Source organism: Mesoplodon densirostris, chromosome 11 (assembly GCF_025265405.1).
Source record: "Mesoplodon densirostris isolate mMesDen1 chromosome 11, mMesDen1 primary haplotype, whole genome shotgun sequence".
NCBI classification, from domain to species: Eukaryota; Metazoa; Chordata; class Mammalia; order Artiodactyla; family Ziphiidae; genus Mesoplodon; species Mesoplodon densirostris.
The window spans coordinates 59,006,004-59,024,787 of NC_082671.1; the positions used below are offsets into that span (position 1 = coordinate 59,006,004).

The 18,784-nt window shown below is 38.0% G+C and overlaps 1 protein-coding gene across 2 annotated transcripts in view; it reads left to right on the forward strand.

Moving 5' to 3' along the window:
* Positions 1–18,784, forward strand: part of SLC2A13 (solute carrier family 2 member 13) — a 458,725-nt gene that overhangs the window by 324,636 nt on the left and 115,305 nt on the right. The window contains exons 5-6 of one of the 2 annotated variants that reach the window (XM_060113251.1): positions 11,094–11,257; positions 17,537–17,657. The exons of the other annotated variant lie outside the window; for it this stretch is intronic. Coding sequence (XP_059969234.1) covers positions 11,094–11,257; positions 17,537–17,657 — 285 coding nt within the window. The remainder of the gene's footprint in view (positions 1–11,093; positions 11,258–17,536; positions 17,658–18,784) is intronic. 2 annotated transcript variants of the gene reach the window in all.

Consider the following 18,784-nt stretch of genomic DNA (forward strand, 5'->3'; position numbering starts at 1 on the left):
TTGCTGAGAAATAGCAGACGAAAAGATTAATAATTCAAGCAGCAAATATTGAAGAAGGAATCTAGAAGAGAAATTTTGAGTGCTAGTTGATTTTCCATGAATTAATGTAGAATTAACAGGTAGGTGGATAGATTTGGTGGTGGTGAGATGAGGGTGTACCTCTCTGATTATTCACACTTTCTCAGTGAATATTAGGTGAGATTTCACCTGAGGCTATTTAGACTGGAACAGTGGAAAGAAGGGAGGGAGATACTATGCAATCATCCTTTTGAGAGCTGTAGAGTTTGGATCTTAGGGAATTTCATATGAGGTCAATTTGTGTGTTTCTCTCTAGAACCTTTCAGCTGCTAGGTGTAATTGCAGAGTAGAAGAATAGCTGTATGTAAGTAGACAGAATCAGATTTTATGGCATGAATATTACAAAGGGGGACTAGGCCAGGGAATTTGAGAATGGTAAAAAGAAAATGATTATAATAATGGTCTTGGGAGTAAGTTTTCAAAGCAGTGTCAGCATCACCTGGAAACTTATTGGAAGAGCAAATTCTTGGTCTTAGACCTACTGAATCAAAAATTCAGAGTGGGGCCTAGCAATTTGTGATTTAACAGGTCCTCCAGGTCATTCTGTAGCACACCAATACCTGAGAACCACCGGTTTGGGAAATCTAAACTACTTAACACTCTAAGTACAGTTATAGGAAAGAAGCAGAAATGGGTGATGATGGATAACTGAAAAGAGGTAGAGTGTATTGCGTAAAAGTCTCCACAAGAGTAAAGAATTGTGTGGGTGGAGGAATTCAAGTAAGCGAGCTATGACCAGGTGGTGCTGGTCAGAGACTAGGATAACTGAAGGATTTTGGAAGTGAAGCAGTTAAGAGACTAGGTGTTTTATGGGTGGACCATGTTGACGCTACTCTTACAAAGAATCATGACACAGAGGTAGAAGTGGTAAAGAAATTGTGAGGCAGATACTGAAATTGCCACTGAATGAGGAGTGACCAGAAGTAGGCCAACAACTGAAAAAGGAGGGTTAGAGGACGCTGTAGTTCATTTATTCCCCTTGCCACCCTCTCCTCTTCTTCAGGTCTCCTTGAGTTTATAGGATGTGAGAGAAAAACAGCCTGGACTCTAGATCCAAGCTGTAAGAAGGTGGTACCCTCACGTCCAGACTTAGTTAACAGGGCCCAGGGAAAGAGTGTGGGAGGGCTGGGACAAGAGGAAGATTGAGGCAAATTACTGAATCTACAGGTTAATATGGAAGTAAGTGACCAGCTGGAAATAGTTGACCTGAAAACCTTGGATTGCTGCTTGTTGCTGAAATAAGTAGGGTTGTGAGATATGGTGAGGAAAGGTGGAAACCCTCTTAACTGACATGATGAAGATCGGCTCTTGTTCAGTTAACTGAAAAAGACAGTTATGAGGAAATGATACATATATACCTTCAACATTTTATTTTTAGTTGTACAATAATTCATCACATCCACTGCTTGAACTTCCAAATTGTTTTTCTTTCATAAACCACACTCAATATTGTCATCTATGAATTCCAGATTTAGTTTCTTTCAAATAGAACAAGAACTGAAAGACATGAGAAGAATCCTAAGGGCAGAATCTTCTTATAGACTTTTACATCTTATCCCCAATTTTTTTGTGGTTGTGTTGCCCACAAATTTTTTAAAAATAATTTAACCTTTATTGACTTTTTAAAAGCATACAGTTTTGTTTTTAATGTAACTCTCTTTTAGCATCTTATATTTTATTGATTTAGGTATTATTTGATTAAATTACATAATTATAATGACAGGCATAAACAGGTTTGGAAACAAACACACCTGATTTGATACACATACATTCAACAAATGGGGAATGTGAGCCTGCATGAAGTCCCAAATGTTCAATGTCCTGTGGCCATATATTTTATAGAAAGAATTAATAAGTTAATCTGGCATATTGATGAATTGGAGGTCAGATTAGAGAGCTTCTATCATTGTTCTTAGTGATGCACAGGGGAAGGTTAATGATGTGGTTAAGCTGGGTGAGATCAGTTATTTCTCCTGAGGTTTCCAGTCCTGTGAAGCCAGGGTGAAGGACTGGTCTCTGAGATGGAGTACCAGTCACATCGGCTACGCTGAAGGTCTGTAGAAATCCCTAATTTCCTTTGGTACATTTTTACTTTGTTCTTCCCAAAAGATTAATAAAATCATTTAAATTATGAAAACTGTCTTGTAATATATTAAATGTGATAAGTAATTATGCTCTCTGAGGATTACTATAATTTTTGGATCATTGCCTGATTTAAGAATAGTATGACACAATAAACTAGTATATTAGCTTAAACACATGTATGATATAAATGAAATCCTAATTTCTACTTTTCTAACTTTTATTTTTGGCTTTATGGTTTGCATCTAATAATACACAAAGAAGATTTCTCAATATACAAAATATATAAAATAGATTCAAAAAGTTTAATTATTTTGTAAACTGTTTTTAAGATTTTGTATTTCGGTGAAATATTCTTCTCTTAAAGCTATTGATGTAGTTACCATAGTTACCCATGTTTTTGACTGTATAAACACCATCCCAGTAGGAAAATATAATACTTTCCATTAAAAGAACATATTCTATTAGAATAGCATCTTAAATCTGTAGTCAATGTATTCTGGCATATGATACAAATAGGGGCCAAAAGAATCAAACAACATAACTTAGATAATGGGAATCTTTCAGGGTTTATAGTCCTTCAGCTATGCTCCAGAAGTTCCAATCTTCTCATTTAACTTGGTCGTTCTCCCAAGTGTGAACATGACCTGTAAGGCTATTGAGTAAGACAAGGTTTGTATTTGGAAACTATCCACAACACTGCTAGTACATATCACCTTTGTGCCACATGAATTAAAATAATTATGACTAAATTTCATCTGTTAATTTGTTGTATTTAGACTGGCTGACAGTGTCAGGAAGAGTATATTCCATATCTCTTTTACTCGTGAAATTAAATTCTTTATAATTTCATGCCCAAAAAAGTTTATCTTCATTATGAATTGGGTTTGGTTTTTTTTTTTGTCAGACAGTTAAAACAATCATTTACTATTTTGCCTTGGCTGCCAGAAATTTTAGAGATAGCTTATAGTGATTATGCATCCAAAGTTTTCATGTAGTTATCTTTATCTTTTATCCCTCCTACTCTCTCTTCTCAGTCTTTTATTTTTATTTTAGCAATTCTGTCATGTTTTTTATTAGAAATATTCTTAATTCCTTTTTAAAAGTTGGTGGTAGATAAGTTCAATAAATTTAACAAACAATTATTAGGTACCTACTTCTTGCTGTTAAATTAATTCTGTTATATTAGCAATAGTGAAAAAGACAGGCTGTGGCTTCAAGAAGCTGAAAAAAATAACTTTTTCAGAAATTCCTATGAAATGCTTTATTCAAATAGGAACGTAATATATGTATTTTGCTCAGCATATAAAGTGCTCATGTTTATGCTTTTATTGCTAGTTAAAAGTCATCATTAGGATAGATTGCTATTAGCAAAGCCTACATGTTTTCCAGAGCTATTTTGTTTTATTCAAATTTAAAATTCAGGACTGGAAGCTGCCTCTCACATAATCTCTAAGATAGCGATATACATACAGTCTGCCTGTTTCTGTTCTTAGACATCTATAGAGATTTGTGAAGCTGGTCTTCTGTGAGAACACACTGCCTTCAGGCCTTTCATATTCACTCTGGGGAACAGATAGTATGTGTGAGATAACCAAAGGTTATCCAGGGAATCTTTGAAGATGATGATAGTTTGTCAGATAAATAGTATAAAATGATTTTGAAAAGAGAAGGCATCCCTCCTTTGAGTCTAAAAAGGAAATAAAGCCTTTTTTTTTTTTTTTCCGGTACGCGGGCCTTTCACTGTTGTGGACTCTCCCGTTGTGGAGCACAGGCTCTGGACGTGCAGGCTCAGCGGACATGGCTCAAGGGCTCAGCTGCTCTGCGGCATGTGGGATTTTCCCGGACCGGGGCACGAACCCGTGTCCCCTGCATCGGCAGGCGGACTCTCAACCACTGCGCCACCAGGGAAGCCCAGAAAGCCTTTTTTAATTGTTCATATTGTTCTCTTATGACGAAAACTCTGTTTGCTTTGTGCAAATTCAAACTACTACATAAAGGCTCAGACTAAGTACAGTGGTAGCCTATTACATAAATGGTTGGCTGATAGCATCATTTACAAAAGCATTGGAATTCACACATTTTAAAATGTAAATTAAATGTGTCTTTTCACCACTCCATGACCTGACTTTTAAAAACAAGGTTCATGAATTATTCTGACCTAGATATGTCATCCCCTGCCCTTGAAAGAGTAGTATGAAAGGGAATATAGTTATTGTCTAAATTCTTCTGGAACTGATTACCCTTTAGGTGAATATCCTTATCTTCATTCCTCCCTTTCTCGTTCTAACTTTTGGCCTTTTGCTTATTTTACTGTTTATTAGCACCTTTATGTACTAGAACAATCCCCTCCAAAGATCTGCATGTTGTAAACAACATGTGAATATTTTACATTACATGGCAAAGGGAAATTAAGGTTGCTGATCGCATTAAATCTGCTAATCAATTTACCTTAAAATAAGGAGATTATCCTGGTTATCTGGGGTAGTGTAATCACAAAGGTCTTTAAATGTAGAGGAAGCAGAAGGGAATATCAGAGTGAAAGGACCTGAGAGGGACTGGACCTACCTTTGTTGGCTTTGAATATTGAGGAAGGGGGGCCCTCAAGCCAGGGCATGTGGGAGACTTGTAAAAGCCAAAAAAAGCAAAGAAATCTATTTCCCCTAGAGCCTCTCCAGCTGGCATCTTCGATTTTTGACACCCAATGAAACCTGTGTCAGATTTCTGACTTATAGACCTGTTAGAAAATAAATTTATGTTGATTTAAGCCATTAAGTTTGTGGCAATTTGTTATGGCAGCAGTAAAACCTAATACATTTACCAATGTTTTAGAAAGAAAAATGAGGATGAAAACTCAAGACACTCCATCCAGAAAAAGGTTTAGTGTGGGTTGAAGTTGCAACTCTTGCTGACAGGAGGATATAAGGCCATCATTGAATTCCAGCCTTTGTTCTCACTGTTTCACATTAATACAGAAAATCTACAGGGTCCTGTTTCCAGTATAATGACCTGAAAAATGCTTTAAAGAAATATACCCTTGTTTCCGTCTGCATCCTGTCTGCCCAGTTTGCTGTAGTTAGAGTGATCTTTTCACAGAACAGACTTAATTGTGTTACTTCTCTTTAAAGTCCATGTCGTGGTTCTCCATTGCCTACAGAATAAAAACCAAACATGTAGCATGGCAGTCAAGACCCCTCTATAACAAAACCTTCTGCTACAGCCTTATGTCATACTTGTCTTTCCTATGGACCTTCTTATGTTCAGCCATGGTAAACTACTTTTGGTCTATGAGCCCAGCATAGTATTTTGTACTTTTTCGTTCATACATGTCACTTCCTTTACCACCAATGTCCTCCCAGATCATCAGACCTGCTGACAAACCCCTATGAATTCTTCAAAGCTCAACTCAAACATTAAATTTACCAGAAAATCACTTTATACATATACTTTATACAAACTTTATACATCAAAGAAAATTATTTGGTCTGTCTTTTATGCCACATTGTTATGTGTATACCTTGCAATATTAAAATTATTTCTTTCCTTTTTATTGTCTTATACTAAACTGTGAGTTTCTTTAGGGCAACAACTGGATCTAATAACATATCTGTGGGCTCTCAGTAACTCACATAGCTTAATAGTATGTCCTCAATACATAAATATTAAGTGAACAAATGATTATGTTACCTGATCTGGCCAGCACACCACAGAGATGCCTTTAGAATGACAGTTTCTGATTCCTGGGCCACTCTTTACTTATAGTCTGCCTCTATAAATTAAGTACCATAAATTATTTTACATACCTAGGACACATTTTTCATTTTAAATAAAATTCTGGTCACTTCCCTGGTGGTCTAGTGGGTAAGACTCTGTGCTCCCAGTGCAGGGGGCCCGGGTTCTATCCCTGGTGGGAAAACTAGATCCCGCATGCATGCTGCAACTAAGACCTGACACAGCCTAAATAAATAAATATTTTGTTAAAAATCAATAAATAAATAAAATAAAATGACCAACTTATTTTGTTTGTTACCACTCCCATTTCTAGCCATTAATTTAACACCTGTAATTTCATGATTTTATTGTGTCAAAAATGAAAACATCGAAATACAGTTGTCCCTTGGTACCCACGGGAGATTGGTTCAAGGACCTCCATGGATACTCAAATCAGTGGATGCTGAAGTCCCTCATATAAAATGACAAAGTACAGTCAGCCCTCAGTGTCTGTAGGTTCTGCATCCCCAAATAGAGAGGGAGGGCCTTTTGTAATATCTCTGTTTTGTTTAGTTTATTCTCGCTCTATCTGGAAGGATTAATTTGTGCAGTGTATCTGTTGTTATTCTTAAAACATTGAGAAGATTCTAAAATGTAATAGAATAGCATGACAAGTATCAAATTCTTTTGGCTTTAAATATTTAAATTTTCTCTCAGCATTTCTGTTTTCTGCCTTTCTAGATTTATGTCAGTTACTCAGTGGTTACATACAGGTATGACCTTGCTGCCCAGGTCTTTATGAAAATGAGATAATGTATGGAGTAGCACTTGGAAACTGTATAGTACCATTCATATGGACTGAATTGTTTTCATAATTTTTATTATCACTTCACAGTCTGACTGCAAAATGTTCACAATTGTCACAATGATGGGAGAGGTTTCACTGGGAGTTTCTCTTTTGAGAAGAGCTGTCAGAATTCAAAATCTTAAAATGGTTAGCCTAACTTTTAGTGTGATCAGTAAAATACATCCTTCACGCTGCATAGTAAGTTATTAGTTTACCACTTTAAAAAAGGAAAACACTTTTTATTAAGATGAATGAGTCCATGTTGGTGTTAATATTTTACATAAGAAGATCATCATTAATTTAAAAAACAGACTTTTTAAAAATCACTACTGAAGGTGGCGGAATAGGAGGACGTGGAGTTCACCTCTCCCCACAAGTACATCAAGAATACATCTACAAATGGAACAACTCTCACAGAGCACCTGCTGAACACTAGCAGAGGACCTTGGACACCTAAAAGGACCAGTAAAATCCCCGTGCAACCGGGTAGGATGAAAGAAATAAAAAAAGAAAAGAAACGGGACGGAACCTGCACCCCTTGTGGGGAGCTGAAGAAGAGAAGTTCCTGCACCGAGGAAGCCCCCTCACCAGCGGGGAGATCAGCTGGGACAGAAGGGGAGCTTCGGGGGCTCAGAGGAGAGCGCAGCACCTGGTCTGTGGCAGGTAGGGCAGAGTGAGAGGTACACAGATGGTCCCTGCCACGGCCCTGCGTGCCTCAGCCTGAGACAGGTGTCCGCCGTGGTGCACGGGGCCTGGGTGCTGGAACGTGGGGTTTGGAGAGTAGACCCAGGGAGTGGACAGCTGTTAGCTGAGAAGAGACAGCCTGAAGGGACGGGAGTGAGGAGCTCCACAACTGGGAACGTTCACGGAAGAAGCCTGGGCTGCCATAGAGGCAGGGCGCCGTTGTTGAGTGGCACGCAAGGGGCGGGGCTGCCATTGCAGCCGCCTTCCCTACGTGCAGGCCCCAGCCTCCGCAGGCGCTAGGAGGGGCTCCCACCTGAACAGGCTCCCAGGACCCGCCTGTCTCCGCCTCCGCCCCCGCCTGCCTGGGTGGGCACCGGTTCTCCTGGGTAGCCTCGGGAGCAGACTCTGGTGAGAGGCCTAAACACACGGGTGGGGCTGAAACCACAGCTAAGCCCCAGGGGCCATGCATCTAATGAAGAGCTGAAATCTCTTCTTGTGGCTGCGGGAACCACGATTTACAGCCCCGCTGCCGGCTTTGTAAACTCAGCACCTGTAGAACATCCAAATGGAAGAGCGCTACTGCAGCTGAGACAGGTCTAGCTTTGGCAGCTGTGGGCTTTGTGGGCACGTACAGGTGGGGTTTGGGCCAGGCCAGAGTCTGAGGTGCCTCCATAGCTCCTACAGCGGGTCCAGGTACACGATTACTGCAGTCCTGGGACCTGACTTCGGTGGATCTGCGCTGGAGGCCTAGTGAAAACAATGCCTTAGAGACACCAGGGCCAATTGCCAGCATACCCGTGGTTAAAATGGGGCTGAGACCATTTCCAACAACAGTGTAATTTGTGAGCCCGCACAACGGGTGAAAAGTGACACAGCAGAGTACACTTACAAGTGAACAGCTCCAGAAGAGGAAAACTCAGAGGCTTCTCTCCCAGTGGAAGTGCTCCAGTCCTGCCTACCTCATACCACAGCTCAGAAACAGATCTGGGGGGCTTCCCTGGTGGCGCAGTGGTGGAGAGTCCGCCTGCTGGTGCAGGGGACACGGGTTCGTGCCCCAGTCCAGGAAGATCCCACGTGCTGCAGAGCGGCTGGGCCGTGAGCCATGGCCGCTGAGCCTGCACGTCCGGAGCCTGTGCTCCGCAACGGGAGAGGCCACAACACTGAGAGGCCCGCGTACAGCAAAAAAAAAAAAAAAAAAAAAAAAAAAAAAGAAACAGATCTGGGGCCCTCTACTCCAACATCTAGGGAGCAGGCCCTGCCCCTGACAGGACAGTGACAACCACAGAGCAAAGGGCAGGCCCCGCTCAATATCCAGTGCGGGCTCTGGTCACCACAACAACAGTCACACCTCCTATCAAGGGGATAACAGCCAGCATGCACTGAGGCGAGAGGTAACAGACATCCATACTAAAAACAGCACTCACACCAAAAAATATTAAACCCACACAGCCTACACAGGGATGTTCCCACATAAAAATAGCCCTCCAAGGCAGTCTGAGGATCAGGCATCAGGAGGAAGAACCCACAGAGCATTTGGCTTTAAAGGCCAGCAGGGCCTGAGTGCAGGGGCTCCACACTCAGGGAGAAAGAGACTCCACTCTCGGAGGGTGCACAAAGGTCTCAGGTCCACTGGGACCCAGCACAAAGCAATACCTCCATAGGAACCGGGGCTACACTTAACTAGGGGTCTTCGAGGGTATCCTGAGGAGGTGGGGGTCAGCTGTAGCTCACTGTGGGGGCAAGGACACTGGTGGCAGAGGCCCCAGGAAACACTGATCTGCGTGAGCTCTCCTGGAGGTCCCCATTTCAGCACCAAGATGCGGCCCCATCCAACAGCCTACAGGCTCCAGAGCTGGAACGCCTCAGGCCAAACAACCAGCAAGACAGGAACATAGCTCCACCCATTAGCAGACAGGCTGCCTAAAGTCGTACTGAGCGCATAGCTACCTCAAAATGCACCCCTTAACATGGCCCTGCCCAACATTATCCAGCAATCCCACTCTTGAGCATACATCCAGAAGAAATTATAATTCAAAAAGATACATGCACCCCTATATTCAATGCAGCACTATTTACAATAGCCAAGATATGGAAACAACCTAAATGTCCATCAACAGAGGAATGGATAAAGAAGATGTGGTACATATATACAATGGAATATTACTCAGCCATAAAAAAGAATGAAGTAATGCCATTTGCAGCAACATGGATGGACCTAGAATTGTCACACTGAATCAGACAAACACAAATATCATACGATATCGCTTATATGTGGAATCTAAAAAAATGGTACAAATGAAATTATTTACAAAACAGTAATAGAGTCACAAATGTAGAAAACAAAGTATGGTTACCAGTGGAGCAAGAGGGGGAAGGGATAAATTGGGAGATTGGGATTGACATATACACACTACTGTACGTAAAATAGATAACTAATAAGGACCTACTGTATAACACAGGGAACTTTACTGAATACTCTGTAATGACCTATATGGGAAAAGAATCTAAAAAAGAATGGATATATATGTATATGTATAACTGATTCACCTTGTTAAACTAACACAACATTGTAAATCAACACTACTCCAATAAAAAATTTAAAAAATAAAATAAGAATTTAAAAAATAGTAAACAGTAGTCATTGATGAATCAATGAGACTTAAATGTATTCAAACAGATTTTATTTTTGAAATATTATGAAAAAGTTGCCTAATATCCAGAAACTGTAGATTGTAACTATGGAAATATCCAGCTTGATTGAATACATTGCTCAGATGCCAACTGTTGGATTTGGGTAAAGCTAACTTGTTTTGGAATGGCTTAAAAGCTAGGCAAAGCCATGGTTCAGAATGTATCTTCAGGATTTTAATTTTGTCACATTTCATAGATGATTTGCCAGGAGTATTTTGCTTCCTTTGTTTTAAGGGCCGCTTTTAAGTAATCTTCTGATACAGCTACTGATGTTTCCCCTGGAAAAGAAATGTCCTATGAGAAACATGTCACTTTAAACGTACCAGACATATCTCCCATTGTGTGTCAACAAGTTGGCATTATGATTTTTTAGAGCCAGTTTCCAGTGTATTCATTTGGAACAAAATGAGTCTATAGAACCTAACTAGGCACATTGTGCTGGAGGCTTACTAAAGAGTATACCTTTCTAGGAACCACAAAGGCATTCTTTGTGTACATAATGTAAGTTTCTTATCTCCTTACCAGATGCCAGATAAACTGATATATTCTTACTCCTTGTGTCTTTGAAGAAGTTCTTTACTTGTACCAGATTTTTGCCATTATATCACATTTTCATTAGTATATGTAGCAGTTCTCTTTATTTTTTTAAGTACATAAATTTACAGTGTATGGTACCTTCTGATTCATCCCATGGAGTTGGAGCTTTATCCTTGGTAGTTTTAGTGAAACTACCATCTGTCAACTGTCCCTAGGTGTGGGGTACATTCAAGTTTTAAAGGCTTCAGCCCTCTATTCACTTGCTTGAGTATTTCTTCTTACTGATACAAAGTTAAAAATGAATTCATCTGAACACAGTCTCTATATTGTGATCCTTTAAATAGTTTGCATGAATTCCCATCTTAACTTGGTGTTATTAATAGTTATTCCTGGTCTGTTTTAGTCGGGTAGATATTTTTCTATATGAATAACTAACAACAATTGTTTTATTCTTGCCTCCCAGGTACTACAGTGCAACCATTCTGCAGATGTCTGGTGTTGAAGATGACAGACTTGCAATATGGCTGGCTTCAGTTACAGCCTTCACAAATTTCCTTTTCACACTTGTGGGTGTCTGGCTTGTTGAGAAAGTGGGTCGCAGAAAGCTTACGTTTGGTAGTTTAGCAGGTAGGTGCCGAAGAATTCAGTTAAAAACTTTTCTCTAATGACAAGTTAACCTTTTAAAATACAGTACCACTTCTGATATAGTTTTCATAACTGAATAATAGAGTTCCTCCGAAAATTTTTTTAATAAGAACTTATTATGATATATAACTAGAAATTAGAATTGTAATAACAATTTGAACCTACTGAGGGTAGCATTTTGCTGTTATTATTTTGAGTTTTGCTCAAAGGTACAAAATGAAAAAGAAAACTTGGTATTCATAAACTCAGTTTTTAACATAGTTTTTTTAAATTTGGGATAATGTAGAAGTAAATTTGGAGCATTTTTTTTTCAAAGTTCTTTCAATAGTGGAACATTAGAACCATAAATTTCTTCACAAAGCAGGGACAGACTCTTTTTGTGTTTGAACGAGGCCTAAATCCTAGTGTAAATTCTGGTTGGTTAAGTATGTTTCCTATGATAACTAAATAAGAAAACCCCTTCTCACATTCAAGTATCTTTGTCTTTAAATCCCACCCATTCCATTTATTATTTCTCTGTAATGCAAGGGCTGTTTCACTTGCCAAAATGAGACACATCTCTGTCATTGTCTTCACATGTTTGCATCATATAATTTTCTAATCTTTTTCAAATATACAAGCAGATTCCTACTTATCAATTAGCTGTCCTCTAATAGCTCCTTTATAAGTTTATTTAGAGTAAGAATACATTTTTCTATTAAAATGTAAAGTTTCCAGGCCTGCATTATCTAAATTCTATTTTAACTAAATTATACCTAAAACACTGATCTAGGGCTTCCCTGGTGGCGCAGTGGTTGAGAGTCCGCCCGCCGATGCAGGGGACACGGGTTCGTGCTCCGGTCCGGGAAGATCCCACATGCCGCGGGGCGGCTGGGCCCGTGAGCCATGGCCGCTGAGCCTGCGCGTCTGGAGCCTGTGCTCCGCAGCGGGAGAGACCACAACAGTTGAGAGGCTCGTGTACCGCCAAAAAACAACAACAAAAAAAACCACTGATCTAATAGAACTGCTCAAGGCGGTTGTCCCAGATTTTGATGAGAAAATACATTTGGAGTTTCATACCCAGTTATTAAGAGCATATACTCCCTCCGACCCTTAACTCCAGAAGGAAGAGTGGAATGCTTCCACCCTCTGTTCTTGCCTTGAGTGGAAGCCTTGAGTTCAATAATGTAAGTTGAACTGCAGTGTCAGCACTGAGGGGAAGGCAGGGGGAAGACTGTCTGATTAAAAGGCAAAGGTAATCGCAACAGCCAATGTATATAGGGTAGCGGGAGGGTAAGTGAGGAAAGGTGAGGGACAAGTGAGGGTTAAAAACCACATATTTATAAACCTGTTCAAGGAACCAGAAGTGTTTAGGCCCAGAAAAAAGACTAAAGAGACACCTAATAGATATTCTCACAGATGGTAGCTGTTATGAGGACATAGATTTTTTACTTAATATAAGAAAAATATTCCTAATAATCAGAGCTATCCAACAATGAATTGGGCTGCCTCATTAGGATGGTAAACTCTCAACAAAAGGGTAGATGGCCATCAGGCAGTTATGTGCTAGAAACAAATTCCTACAGTGGGTTGAAAATTGGATTTGCTGACGCCTGAGGTTCAGGTCAACTCTAAGAAGAGGTAATAGCTACTTTAAAGATTTTTAAATGGACACACTTTCTTTGACAGGGCATTAGTATTCTGCTACCTCAAGAGGCTTATTTTTTAAATAGAATTTCAGGACTTGAATTTGGGATTTGGGTTTTGAGATTTGGAGAAAAATGCTGATTTTTGAGATGGGAAAATGCTTTTACTGGCAGCCTCTGTCCCTTCGTTTGTTGTATTCCAGGATTTTGAGGCATTGTAGATATAAAGCCAGACTGTTTGGGTTTGAATTGTGTGATATTGAGCAAGGTTCTATTTTCTCATTTGTAAATTGGGGTTAATTATAATCCCCACTTCATAGGGTTTTAATGAAGACTAAACACATTTATACACATATAACATTTCAAACAGTGCCTGACACAGACAGTAAAATGCCCAAAGCATTTTGCTATCACAGTAGTGTTACTGCCAAAGAGTGATTCTTTGTTGTTTTAACCATAAAGTAAAATCAACTTGCATCAGAATCCAGGAACTTTCCTGAACTCCTCTTACTGATATCATGTTTCACCCTTCCACGTAGGTCCTCTGCCCCAAGGATTTCCAGAGCCCATCCCTGACTATTAAAAGAAAGTATTAAGACTTGGGGGAAAGACCAAGAGATTCCAGGGACTGCCTTTATGAGCAATCTGGAGGCAGTTTTCTTTCCTGCAGAATTAAGAGGTTGTCATTAAATTTGTAATATTTACAAGATAGACCAGTTCTGTTAGCAAGCTTTGAAAATATTAAAAGCCACAAAATGTCCTACCTTTAAATTATTCATGGACTATATATTTTGTATTTCTTTGTATAAAGAATTTCTTTGTCTGTGTCTAGCTAAATACAGTTTATTTGTAGTACTTTTTTTGTGTGTGTGTGGTACGTGGGCCTCTCACTGCTGTGGCCTCTCCCGTTGTGGAGCACAGGCTCCGGACACGCAGGCTCAGCGGCCATGGCTCACGGGCCCAGCTGCTCCACAGCATGTGGGATCTTCCCAGACCAGGGCACGAACCCGTGTCCCCTGCATCGGCAGGCGGACCCTTAACCACTGTGCCACCAGGGAAGCCCTGTAGTACTTTTTAAAGAATTAGCACCAAAAAAAATTTTTTTAAGAATTTAATTATTTATTTATTTTTAAAATTTTAAAGAAATTAACTTGATATGTTTTTTCACTATTTTTCACCTAATAAAATAAATCATAATATATTTGGTATTCTACCATTGCTAAGTATTAGAATACTATTCTATTTAAAATTTCTTAAATTAGCCTAGAATTTTTTAACTTCAAAAGTTTTATTCCCTATTTTGTGTTTTTATTATGGTTTATTTTATTATATAGGGTGAAAAATAGTAAAAAATTTATCAAAATAACTTTTTCAATAGGAACTTGTTCTTTAAAAATTACTACAAATAAACTGTATTTAGTTAAACCAGGACAAAGGAATGCTTTATACAAAGAAATGTAAAATATATAGTCCATGAATAATTTTAAATGTAGGACATTTTGTGGTGTTCTGACTTTTAATATTTTCAAAGCTCCCTAAGAGAACTGGTCTTTCTTGTAAATATTACGAATTTAATGACAACCTCTTGATCCTTTTAAATAGAGGAAGGCTTATATCTATGTAGCTTTATTGCTTATAAATCAGAAAACCAGAAACACTGTGTTATTTTCTGCCAGATATTTTGGTAGTGGAATATTTCCTAAAACATTACTCACAGGCTGTCTTCATCAGAGTTGCCAGGGATACTTATTTTAAATTGTGAATTCTTGAGACCCAACCCCAGATCAACTAAATTAGAATCTCTGAAGATGAGGTCTGGAATATGTGCAGGTGATACTTATGCACAAGAAGTGTGTTCTGTTAGAGTCTTAGGGAGGGAAATTATTTTTTTCTGAGTATTTACTAATAATCCAAACCCTGTACCAGGTAATTAAGGTAACTTATTTCATCAGATGTTTTTGAGAATGCTATTTATCCAACACACTTCACCTCCTATGAAGAACATTTTTATTAGGAAAATGATATCAGAATTCCAAAATGTGACAGTATACTTGGTTAAGAGGGACTCTTCTCTTAAAATATAAAGAATGTCCCCAACCTACCCAGTACAGTGGAGAAGATCCTTTCATACAAGGCCTTCCTGTATTGGACTCAAATCTAGGTTGCAATAATGGATCATTGACAACAACTATAACAACTTTAAATACTAACAAGTGACTGATAAAACATCTGTAATTTGTTAAATTAAAGGAAATAGATAATTCAAGTAGTTTTAAGCCTTAAAGATATATGAGTATATGAAGGGCGAGGTGATCGTTTTAAAAATGTATTCCATAAGTAAAGTCCAATAAGACACCATTCCCTTCCCTTAAGGAGTTTATCGTCTCATAAGGATTTTTACCCTGTCTGGGTATCACAATCACCTGTGGAGTCATGTTACCGGATCCCCATTTTCTGGAGACTCTGATTCAGAGGTTGAGATACATTCTAAAGATTTGCTTTCCAATAGGAAGCCAGGATTGAGAAATACTACTATATGTAATAAAGGAATGATACTGACTTTTAAAAGATTTCCATCCCCAATGGGTCAAAATAAAAATAAATTTGTGTTTAAGAAGGATAAACCTTCAACTATTTAGGGATTTTTTTATATCCAAAATGGTTTTTTCCCCAAATTTTGCAAGTTGGTTGGACTTTTTTAGAGATGGATCCAAGAGATATAATATCCATACTGCAGAACTCTCATCTAGTATATTTGTCCCATACTAACCCTATGACCTCAACTGAATAGTCTTAACATCTTTTGTTGTTTTCTTCAAAAATAGCCAGTATTGCAAAAATCTGTGGTACTATGGGATCTGCTCTATGCTAGGCACTAGAATTAAACATATATTAGTTTGTGTTAGGTACACCATCTAAGAGTTTACAGTTTATCACAGACAAGTTATTTAAGTAGTGTTATGAAAGAAGAGTATCATCTTTCCTTCACATCCAAAAGTATCAACTTTTCCAGGTTGAAACAAATCTTATCTGTCCCGTGACAATATTCTATGTAGGTAATTTGGGAAAATACTTAGGGACCCAGCTTCTTTCATAGACAAGTAACAGTAAAACTCATGGTTTATTTTGCTTTGTTTGAGGAGAGAGGGATAATTTTTATTTACAAGCCTAATATATCTTTTCTCTTTCTAAGAGACAGACTTCTGTTGTGTTTCCCAATTCAGGGCTTGGTAGTTTTTGAGAAAGTAATACCTCAAACTATTCCTAGTTCTGGTTTGAATTTTAAGCCAACAAGGGGAAAAGGAACTGTGATTTTAGATTCATGCCTCTTCAGCCTGGTGTGGTAAAATGGCTTCTGATCTTTTCTTCAAGCCTCCTCCCCCTTTTTCAACTTTTTTCCAGAGTTTTAAAAATATTCTGCTGCTGCTGTTTCTAATGATAATTATAGTACAATAATTAACATTTTTTAGCATTATAAAAATATTTCAAATGTATTGTGATATTTAAAATTCACTGCAATTCTGCAAGGTGAGCATTCTCACTAAGCCCCAGTTTCAGCAGACAGAATTGAATTTTGGAAAGGTCGAGTGTTTTGCCCAAGATCACTGAGTCAAGAAACAGCAGAGCTAGGACTTAACCACAGTGCTTAACTTGACACATCCCCTCTATCTTAAACACAAACCTATTATGTAATCCAATTGCACTTTCACAGTGCGTCCCAAAGTTGTTCTTTTGTCCATTTAAAAAATATTTTTGGTCATTCTTAAATTACTTTCCCATTTATCTAATAGAAACTTTATTGCTACATAAATGACCTCCCTGAATTCCATATTTTAAACATGTTGCCTCATTCAAATTGTACAAACAAATGCAGCCATATTTTCTTTCTCCTTTCTTCCCATGACCCTTTTTTTAATCCTCACAATGTCTGGAACAATAGTCAGAAATTTGAAAACTTTCTTATTTACTATCAGTATTTCTATCAGGGACTCAAAACTGAGCTTTTTAAGTGATACATATAATCACATTCTGTACCTTAAAATCAAAGACAAATATTCCACTTCCAAGTGCCAACAGGAAAGACAACTGAATATATGTGTTATGTCATTTCTGACATTTTAAGTCTTTACAAAATGCCACTCCTTTTTAATGAGAAACTCTTTCAACTGCTTTTGATATATTTAGTTTGTTACTTTTTAGTTTACTTATTTGGGTCTTAGCCGATTGAATGACATTAGAACAATTTTCTTGGTAATGAAAGGAACACTTGGTGTAAATCTGTTGCCTTTCATACTTCTAAAATATAAGGCACTCAATAATGTTGGTTACATTAATTGATTTTGAGACAGCAATCCAAGATGGTGTTTGTTTAGAAAGTTATTAACCAACCTACTGCTTGGCTAGCAAATGTATTTGATTTGCATTTTACTCTTGTCATTTCTCACAGTGAATATTCTAGTGAGTTTTTATGACAATATATATGTGTAAGGATCATTTTTTTTTAATCCAGTGAAGATAGATCAAGGTATTTTTTTAGAGATATGTCTTGCCAAACCCAGTCCGCTTTGGAAGAATGTTGTCAATTCTTCTCTGATGTAAAACTTTTTTTTTTCTTTCCTTTTTTTTTTTTTTTTAGGTACCACCGTAGCACTCATTATTCTTGCTTTGGGATTTCTGCTATCAGCCCAGGTTTCTCCACCCATCACTTTTAATCCAATAGCTCCTTTAGATCAGAACACTTCTTGCACAAGATACAGGTGAGATTTTATAATGGTCCCCTTCCTTAACCTAACTCTGGTAACTTTTTTGTTTTGCTTATAACTTTCCTAAAAAAGGAAAGGTGAGTAGGAGCTTGCTAGGTATCCAGACTTAATGGTGGAAAGGAAGAAAATGGGAAAGGTGTTAGGGAGGGACCACCAGGAAGAGAAAGAGCATATACAAAGAACAGCATGTGCAAATGCATGCTTAAGAAAAAGTGAGTTACTAGACACAATTTTGGTGATGTTTCTCTGGAAGTTGAAAGTATATATATTGAAGAATCTAAGCAGGAATACTGTGAAACTATTTTATATCGTATATGACTCGGTGACATCTACATTCTAGAGGAAATAAAGAGCTTTCATCAGTAATTAAACTTTTCCACGATGTACATGTCTGATACAGTTGTTTATCATCTGGATATTCTAGCAATTAATCTTCACTGTGTTCCACAGGTATCACCTCATTCACTTAAGCAGAAAATAATGTTTCCTCTCACTACTAGGTTTCTTGCAGAGCAATAGAAAGTGGAAAGAGTTGGTAGGAGAGAGTGTTTTAATTAATGGTCAGCTGCAGGTTTAAGAGCTCATTAATTTAACAGTTTACACCCTATATAATAGATTGATAGATGGAGAAATGGTTGGATACATACATGGGCTGACAGATGGACTGAAGAATGAGCAAGTGAATTAATTAAAGATTGAATGATTGAACAGATCAATTAATAAATGTGTCAGGAGAATTTCAAAGTTTTTTACTTCATTTTAGTGGCTGGAAAGGCTAGCGACCCCTTTAAAATATATGGATACAATAGCTTTAAAAACAAAAAATGATATTCCTTCAGCCACAACTAACCAGACATAAGTCTCAAATCAATGGGTAAATGATTTATTAAGTCAGATACTCCTATGTGAAATTAAAACATTACATTGATATACTAAATTCCACTTGGAATCACTAGGAGCTTCTCCTTGAACAGAATTTATGGTGCCTTCTCATTACAACAATGAGGAAGACATATATTATTATGTTTTTCTGGTTGCTAATTGTGATATCCACTTGCCTTTGGAAATGAATAGCTTATATGTTTATCACTTTACTGTTTTGTTTTTTTTTTAACAGTCTT